Source organism: Mastomys coucha, unplaced genomic scaffold (genome assembly GCF_008632895.1).
Source record: "Mastomys coucha isolate ucsf_1 unplaced genomic scaffold, UCSF_Mcou_1 pScaffold22, whole genome shotgun sequence".
NCBI lineage: Eukaryota > Metazoa > Chordata > Mammalia > Rodentia > Muridae > Mastomys > Mastomys coucha.
Window position 1 is genome coordinate 84250083 of NW_022196905.1, and position 9214 is coordinate 84259296.

Sequence of the window (9214 nt, forward strand, 5' to 3'; positions counted from 1 at the left end):
TACTCAGAACTAACAAGGAAAAAGGCAGACTAAGTAACAGCCACACAGAGACACTTGCTAAAAGAATCTATCAGACAAAATAAACCATTTCATTAAAAAAAAAAAAACCTCAATAAGTACAAATTCAATCCGATAGTCAGCCCTATGATATAAAGACATGATGGGGCTGGAGAGCTGGCTCAGTGGGTAAGAGCACTGACTGCTCTTCCAAAGGTCCTGAGTTTAATTCCCAGCAACCACATAGTGGCTCACAACCATCTGTAATGAGATCTGATGCCCTCTTCTGTTGTATCTGTAGACAGCTACAGTGTACTCACAGAAAATAAATAAATAAATCTAAAAACAAACAAACAAACAAACAAACAGCAGGTTGATACTCCCCAAATATAAATAAAACAGTATTTCCACTTGTAAAAGGAAGAAATCACTAGAACATGTGGTCCATGTGTTTAATCAAATTACATTTAAAGAAAAAAGGGGGACAATTTTGAACATGGGAAATTTATCAATTTCATACAGGAACAAACCTTATTAAAATATAGGCACCATGGCTGTGGAACACAAAGTGCACATTTTATTAATTTTTATTTTTTTGAGGCAGTCTCTCTATTAAATAGATCTGACTATCCTGGGACCAGGACATTACCTGGTCATAGACTAGGCTGGCCTCAAACTAAGAGAACTCCATCTGCCTCTGCCTCTGGAATGTTGAGATTAAAAGCATACACTACCATACGTGGCTATAAATCTTCATTTTTAAAAGTGCAATAAGGGGGCTGGCGAGATGGCTCAGCGGGTGAGAGCACTGACTGCTCTTCCGAAGGTCCTGAGTTCGGATCCCAGCAACCACATGGTGGCTCACAACCACCCATACTGAGATCTGACACCCTCTTCTGGTGCATCTGAACACAACTACAGTGTATTACGACGGAGGGAGTGGGTCGTCCTGAGTTCAATTCCCAGCAGTCACATGATGGTCATCTGTACCGCTACAGTGTACTCATACACATAAAATAAATAAGTAAATCTTTGAAAAAAAAAAAAGAGGAGGGAGTGTTTTAAGCCGGGCGTGGTGGCGCACGCCTTTAGTCCCAGCACTTGGGAGGCAGAGGCAGGTGGATTTCTGAGTTCGAGGCCAGCCTGGTCTACAGAGTGAGCTCCAGGACAGCCAGGGCTATACAGAGAAACCCTGTCTCAAAAAACCAAAAACAAAAAACAAAAAAAACAAACAAACAAAAAAAAAAGTGCAATAAGACAGACAGCTAACTTCTCATTGGAACTCTGAGAGACAGTAGAACAGTGGAAGCAAATTTTGAACATAAAGTAATGAACTCAAATAATTTTGTTTTCTACAGATATAGTCTTTTAAAAACAAAGTGAAATAAAATTATTTTTTCAGACTGACAAAAAGGAGGTGCATTCATTGCTGACATATATGCTCTAAAGAGAATATAAGATTTCCTTCTTTACTTTCATTTTTCTTTTTAGGCAGAGATTCAAGCAGCCTTCATCCTCTTGGATCAGCCTCCCATGTTCTGGGATTATAAGTGAAAGCCACCATGATTGGCTAAAGAATTGATTTTAAAGCAAGACAAATGACACTAGGGAAGAAGCTGAGAAACAGAGGAAACGCAGAAGAGTAATGCAAAAGAGAAATCTTAAATATATCCCAACATGTGCTGACTGCAGATATTTAACAACACAGACATTGGAATCCATGAAGGTAATAACACACATCTCTCTTGTAAGGGGAGAGGATGAAACAGAGTGGTAAGCACTGTCACAGGCCGCAGACCTTAGTACAACTAACCCCATGGGGGAAGTACCATGTAGGCTGTAAAACTCAGCATGTGGACAACACCATCTGCCACAACTAAAACAAAGGCCTAATCCATGCAAGTCCATAGTTATAGTAAACTGTCTAAATGTACTGAACATGATTTTTGGCTTCTGTAGTTCTGCTTCTAGCTATTCTTGTTAACTGAATTATGTCAACTCAGGACATGTTTTTTGTGCTTAACAGCTTACCTTGAGAAAGGGCCAGGGCTACACCCAAATACCCAGTGTAGCTGCTAGCTGGCTAATAAAGACTTTCTATTTGCTTCACCTCATGTCCTCTCTGATGAATACCCTACAGCAAGCACAGTTAAAATGTCTAAGAGTCTTCGTTGCAAAAGTAGCAGTTTGGGGTATCAATAAGTTAAGTAACTTTCCTGTAATTTCTAAAAGACTGGAAAAAATAAATTATAAAAGACTTGAAGAGACTATAGAAGGCAACAGGAAGACAACAAATAGAAAGCTAAATATACGCCAGGCAGTGGTGGCGCATGCCTTTAATCCCAGCATTTGGGAGGCAGAGGCAGGTGGATTTCTGAGTTCGAGGCCAGCCTGGTCTACAGAGTGAGTTCCAGGACAGCCAGAGCTACACAGAGAAACCCTGTCTCAAAACAAAGAGAGAGAAAAAAAAGAAATCTAAATATATGAGTAACAGTATTATGTGTGTTCTGTAGAGAATGATTTGTGATAGCCATGCACTTGGTTTAGAAGGAGTGAGTCTATTAAGGGATAGCAAGCCAAAACAAACAAACAGATCAACAGACATACAGAAGCAATGCAGAGCAAGACATCTTCAAATGAGGCTCTTACAACATCCAGCAGAAACTGACTGGGGAAACCCAGTGAAGACAGGCAGCTGGATTCCCAACTGAGTTCCTGAAAGAGCAGGTCCCTCTGCAGTGACACTTCCAGGTAAAACAGCACACACAACACAGAGCACCATCAAATAATGTATTTATAGCAGCCAAAATAAGAGCCTGGGGAAGTCCTAACAACATTCTAGCCCAAGTCCCTTACTGAAAGTCCTAGGCAGAGAATTCTCTTTCCATGGGTGAGTTTCTGGCTTCTTGTTCCTCCACAGGGATTTTTATACCATATGAGAAGCAACAGCAGCCTGTGTTGAAAGGCTTTATGTCCTAGCTCTTCTTCAGGATATAAGGTTAACACGTATCCTATCCAAGAGGCCAGCCTGAACAAAAGTTTTAGAGGACACTCAGAATAAACACGCTTGAGTCTGGGAAGGGGAGGCCCTGCCTGCTCATTCTCAGGGTCCACTTTTGACAATGCCAGTATACTTTATAGTGTAAAAATACGAACCCCATGACTGATAAACACAAAAACCCAGTGTTTATAAGGTATACACTTACATCCAAGACCTCCCAGAGGTTAACAGACAAACAAGAGTAAAAGGTATTTAGGTGCTTATAAAATGCTGAATAACAATACTGATATGAAAGTATACATTAATAAGACCAAAAGTGGGGCTAGATGATAATTTGCTTTTTCTTATTGTCAAAAAATACAGTAATCCTTTGAATTTGGGGGTTATTGTTGCTTATTTTGAGAGAGGGTTTCTCTATGTACCCCTGGCCGGCACAGAAGTTGCTATGTAGACCAGGCTAGCTTCCGGCTTGCAAACACCCACTTGCCTCTGTCCCCCTAGTGCTGTGACTACAGACATCTACACCAAGCCTTAATTTTCTTATAATGAGACAAATATAAAAACACAAGGCTAGGGAACCAGCTAAAGAGCAAAGCACAAAGCCTGAGTTCAATCCCCAGGACCTACAGAAAAAGCCAGGTATGAGGCTGTGTGCTGGGGAGGGAAGGCATCAAGACTGGGGCTCACAGGCAAGCCAGTCTACTCTACTCGACAGGTTCCTGGGTGGCCAGCACCTGAGTAGTAACACTAAGTTTGTCCTCTGGTCTCCACATGGACAGACACATGTGCACCCTCATCTGCACACATGTGCACATGTGTGGGCACACATACACATATATACTACACATACTCACACACATATACCATCACACACACACCATAGTGATGTTTTCCTTCAAGTGTAACAGTCTTGTACAAGAAGCAACTTCTTTTCAGCTCAATGCATGCTCTTACCTTTAATAACTTGATTTCTCGCATAGCGATCTTCTTAACCATTTTATCGTCGTCACTTTCTAAGAACTTCTTAATGGCCACAATTCTTCCACTGTCTTTGTTCCTACACTTCATCACCATTCCGTAACTCCCCTCTCCAACCAATCCTAGGTTCTCGTACTTTTCCATTTTGCTTTAAAACCAGTAGGAATTTTTCTTGCTGTGGAAACCAAAGCATAGGGTTAAGGGTGCTGAGTGTGCGTTTCCTCCAATCTCCCAACAACTCCCTCTTATGAGACTGTTTCCCTTGTGACAGAGATCACCGTATTCACAGCAATCTATGATGATACAATTTCTTACCATTCCCACACGAAGCTATGCTTTCAAAATGTGGATACAATTTAAAAATACACAATGCACTGGGAGGTGGTACTACATGCCTTTAATCCCAGCACTCCTGAGGCAGAGGCAGAGGCAGGAAGGTCTCTGAGTTCCAGGCCAGTCTGCTCTATGGAGCTAGATCCAGGACAGCCAGAGCTACACACAGAAAACCTATCCCGAAAAAACAAACAAAAAACAAAAAACAAAAAAAATAACAAAACAAACAAACAAAAAAGCATGTACTGCTCTTACAGAGGACCTGGGTTTGGTTCCCAGCACTCCCATGGTAGATCACAGTCATCTGCTGCTCCAGTTTCAGACATCCACTTCTGGGCATAGGCATCAGGCGAAAGCATGTATACAGTACACACAGATATGTTCACAGGATACACTCATACAAATAAAATAAAAATTAAACAAATCTGCCAGGCATGGTGGCACATCCTAGCACCCAGGAGGCAGAGGCAGGCAGATTTCTGTGAGTTTGAGGTCAGCCTGCTATAGAGAGTGAGTTCCAGGAGAGTTGCAGATATGTAGAGAGAACATGTTATGAACACAAAACAAAAATAAGCCGCTGGGCGGTGGTGGCACAAGCCTTTAATCCTAGCGCTTGGGAGGCAGAGGAAGGCGGATTTCTGAGTTCGAGGCCAGCCTGGTCTACAGAGTGAGTTCCAGGACAGCCAGGGCTACACAGAGAAACCCCGTCTCGAAAAAACAAAATAATAATAATAATAATAATAATAATAATAATAATAATAATTAATAAATAAGCCTTAAAAATTTTTATACTAGGGCTGAAGAGATGGCTCAGCGGTTAAGAGCACTGACTGCTCTTCCAAAGGTCCTGAGTTCAAATCCCAGAAACCACATGGTAGCTCACAACCATCTATAATGAGATCTGACACCCTCTTCTGGTGTGTCTGAAGATAGCTACAGTGTACCTACATATAATAATAAATAAATCTTAAAAGAAAATTTTTATACTACATTCTCCAAGTTGGAAGTCTTTATGCACTTTCAACTTAATTGTAAAAATTTATTACTACATAGACACTGAATTAATACTGAACTTTTGATAAATTTTCTCATCATACTGATTATTATATTAAACTTGAGTCACTTAAATTTTATAGATATACAGGATTCTTTCACATCTGGATATAAAGTGTTTTCTAAATAAAATCTTCCTAAATGGAGTCTTATTTTATCAATAATTGACAGAAATCCAGCAACCAGTTTTTTATATTATATATTTTAATAAAGAAAAAATAATTATTTTAGGGCTGGGAATGTAACGAGTGGTAGAGTGTGTGCTTGGCATGGGTATGAAGCCCCTGGGTTTGAGTCCTAGACACATACACACACACACACACACACACACACACATACATGTCCATCATCCCCAGCATAAATTTTATTTATTCTTTTAAATCTGACTTTTGAATTTAAATTCCAGCAGCCATGAATAAAAAATATTGCTCTAGATCCTGATTTGGTTTCAACAGAGGCTGGGGAAGGCCAAACTTTAGGTATGTTTATATTTTAAAATATTAGGTAAATTTATGACTCATAGGTGAATTTTTAAGAGCCTGACCATACCAAAAAAAAAAAAATTATCACAAACTCTTGGAAGGAAAACACTTCTTTCCTTTTAATACTAATTGCGTATGATGGTGATATAAAGCTAACTTACCCAGACTATAAAAAGTGGTGATATTTTAGTGGCTTCTAGTATATTCATAGCAAAGGGGAAACAAACAAAAAAAATTGTGTTTTTATTCTAAAAAATTATGCTAATCCAAAGTATATATTACATTTTCAACACTTGACATCTAAGTGTGCATGTGTGAATGTGCATGTGCATGTGAGAGTGTGTGCATGTGAGGCCGTGAGTGTGTTAACCCAGGGCCTCCAGTAGGCTAAGCAGTATTCTTTCTACCACTGAAGTACACCAAACAGCAGCCATTATTTGTACAGTGTAAATGGAGATGAACATAGAAGACAGAAGATAGAGAGAATGAAAAGAATCTTAATTAACATCAAATTCAAAACCCTTCACTATCGTATTACTACTTTGAGTATTAGATTCTACTAAAAACTATTTACAGTGTCATAGGCACTGACTTCACATATAGTTCACATTTTAACTTTTTTTTAACCTTTAATTACTTTTTAATACAAAGTTTATATTTGGAAAAACCTTCAGTGTGATTCTAACTGGCTTAGTTTTCAACCTTCCCTTAAGTATACATTGTAAATGAGTAAGTTTTAGGCTACTAAAAATAATACAAATAGCTGGAATCTATAGCCTGGATCATTTTTAAACATATTGTAATTGGCATCCTAGATATTTACAGATGCAAAATGAACCAAATAAAAATGACCTTAATCACATCTACAAAGTTCTGAAACATATCATAACTTAGTATTATACAAGTGAACTAATCCAAATTTATTTTCCCAACCAACAAGTGGACACACTACATAGAGCACACCTACTTGTTCAAGTTGGCCTATCTAAAATACCTTAAGAGTATCATGGCCTAAAATATGCCTTGTCTCCTCAGTAACTCATAACTGAGCAGTTTCTTGCTTCCTCACTCTTAAATCTACAGGTATCACATGACATACAAAAAAGAAGTCTGGGTACGATGGCACTATAATAATTTAGAATATGTGCCATACAAGCATACTGTTCAAATACTACCAATTATCTTTGAGATCTCTTATAGATAAAAGAACAAAATAACAGGGCTTTTAAAAGTATTATACTTACTATTTCTTCCAAACCCTTCACATGGAAAGAGCCAAAGGTTTTCAACTTGGAAACAAATTTGAGGTGATATGCATCTCGCTAGCAGATCTAAAAAGATGCTGACTAGCAAACTAGCGATCCCAGTACTGGGATTTCCTCTGCGGACGCAGTTACTGGTCCTAGGTGAAGCAAGCAGGGAGGCAGATTGGCTTCTGCCCTCCGCAAGCTTACACTTCCGAGGACTGCGGGCCGCATGCTGCCGTCGTCAAGGCAACGACCTCACTGGGTCCCCAGCCATAGGTAGTCTCCAGAGAGAAAGAGAGAGAGAGAGAAGAGAGAGAGAGAAAGAGAGAGAGAGAAAGAGAGAGAGAGAGAGAGAGAGAGAGAGAGAGAGAGAGAGAGAGAGAGAGAGAGAGAGAGAGAGAGAGAGAGAGATTGAGAGAGAGAGAGAAAGGGCCGGAGTCGGAATGCTCTGCGATAGGCACGGACACTAGCACCTGTCAAGGCCAAGAGCTGCAGAGAAAGGAACGGTGGAAACAGAGCCCGGCCTGCCGAAAGCCCTCCGGTCACTCTGCTCCGGCAAGCAGCACCTCGCCCAGTAGCCCTAGGCGAAGGCGTTGGCCACCCCAGCTGCATGGGGCGGCTCTCACCCGCCAGGGCCCGCCCCGCCTACGGCGGAGCCTCCCTGATCCTGATTGGCTGAAGCCTGTCGTCAGGCGTTATGATTGGCTCTGTGCCATCCCGCCCCGCCCCTTCACCTGGAGCCCGCAGGTTCGATCAGCTGACGGCCTCGTCTCCACACCTACACTCTTAAGTTTGTAGGGAGCTTTCCGTGGGTGCCAGGAGACCTCTGCTCTCAGGGGAACGCAGACTGCTCCAGTGGTCACGAGGAGAGCCAAGGTGACATTTCTGTGGGACTGAGGAGACCGTGAGATTTCCCAGCTTGCCCGCCCGCGGCGCGGCGGGGTGCGGGCCCCACCCGGGGAGGTTCCGCCCAACCGCGATTCCTCGCTTCCTTTCGGTTCAGGGCGGTGGACCGGAAGAGCCTAGTAGGTTTTTTAGTCGAAATTGGTTGAATGATATCTGTTGAGAGAGCTGGCAGAAAAAAGAATCCTGGGACGCCAACCTGGTAGGGAAAGATTGGGGTAGAGCCCAGAGAGGACGTGAAAGCAAGAAGGGTGGGTCCTGACTGCAAGTGACGCAAGCTGAAGCTTAAAACTTGCCTTGTGTTTGAAAACTAGATGAGCCATGACTGGGCAAGATCAGAAGACCATTACCAAGCATATGCTGACTTCGTACAAGAAGCAGGGAAATGGGGTCTCCCTCGTTATTAAGGGACTGAGATTGTAAGGCCAAATAGTTTTACTTATATTCACAATAGCCACACAATATATACTCATAGTTTCTAAAATAGCTCGGTCCAGGAAAGTATCCTGATAACAGACACGTGTATACCAAGCCAGCACGGGGGTGGGAGGGGGGGTCATTCTCACATACTAAGGTGTAAGAGCAATTGTTTTATAATCTCTTCTTAGTTTGGTTCTGCATTAATCTCCCAGTGCTCAGTTAGTTACCTTCATTCATCAAATGGCTTAAAATCAAGTTCCCAAACCTACAGTTTTGAGAATCACCTTTGGAAACTGGGTATAGATTTTTGTTGTTTTGTTTTTTGTGGTTTTGTTTTTTTTTTTTTTTTGGACAACCCAAGATGTGAATTATAATGTAGCAATGAGGTGTGACCAAGCTGAGGCTAATTTTCATCATCGCTTTCTTCCAGATTGTAAAAAAAAAAAAAACCCATGAGATTTAAATAGAAAAATATTTATGTGTGTTCTGCCTGCCTGTATGTCTGTGCACTGTGAGCATGCTTGGTGCCCACAGAGTCCAAAAGAGGCTGTCAAGAACCCCTGGAACCAGTTACAACTGGTTTCTGAGTTGCTGGGAATCAAACTTGGGTCCTCAGGAAGAGTGACAGGTACGCTTGGCCACTGAGCTAGCCCTTCACGTGAACTTTTATGGAACAGACGGGTTGGTTAGGGTGGGAAGCTCATGTTTTACTTTTTTCCAGTTTAACACAAATAAACCACTGAGGGAACTTCAAAGAGGCCTTGAAACTGGAATGGTATCCCATTGGTATCCATGGGAAC

General features: G+C 41.4%; 1 protein-coding gene across 10 annotated transcripts in view; it reads right to left on the reverse strand.

Moving 5' to 3' along the window:
- Cdkl2 (cyclin dependent kinase like 2) overlaps nt 1-8054 on the reverse strand; it is a 55715-nt gene extending 47661 nt beyond the window's left edge. For 8 of the 10 annotated variants that reach the window (XR_004123925.1, XR_004123924.1, XM_031390989.1 and 5 more), the window contains exons 1-2: nt 7089-7744; nt 3953-4151 (exon numbers count right to left, since the gene is read on the reverse strand). Coding sequence is in view for 8 of the 10 variants with exons in the window: in XM_031390989.1 (XP_031246849.1) it covers nt 3953-4120 (168 nt within the window). In the remaining 2 variants the exon portion in view is untranslated. Of the gene's footprint in view, nt 1-3952; nt 4152-7088; nt 7745-7825 lie in introns of those variants that run through there. The other 2 variants (XM_031390986.1, XM_031390988.1) reach the window with 1 other exon arrangement.
- Between the last annotated feature and the right edge of the window lie 1160 nt (nt 8055-9214).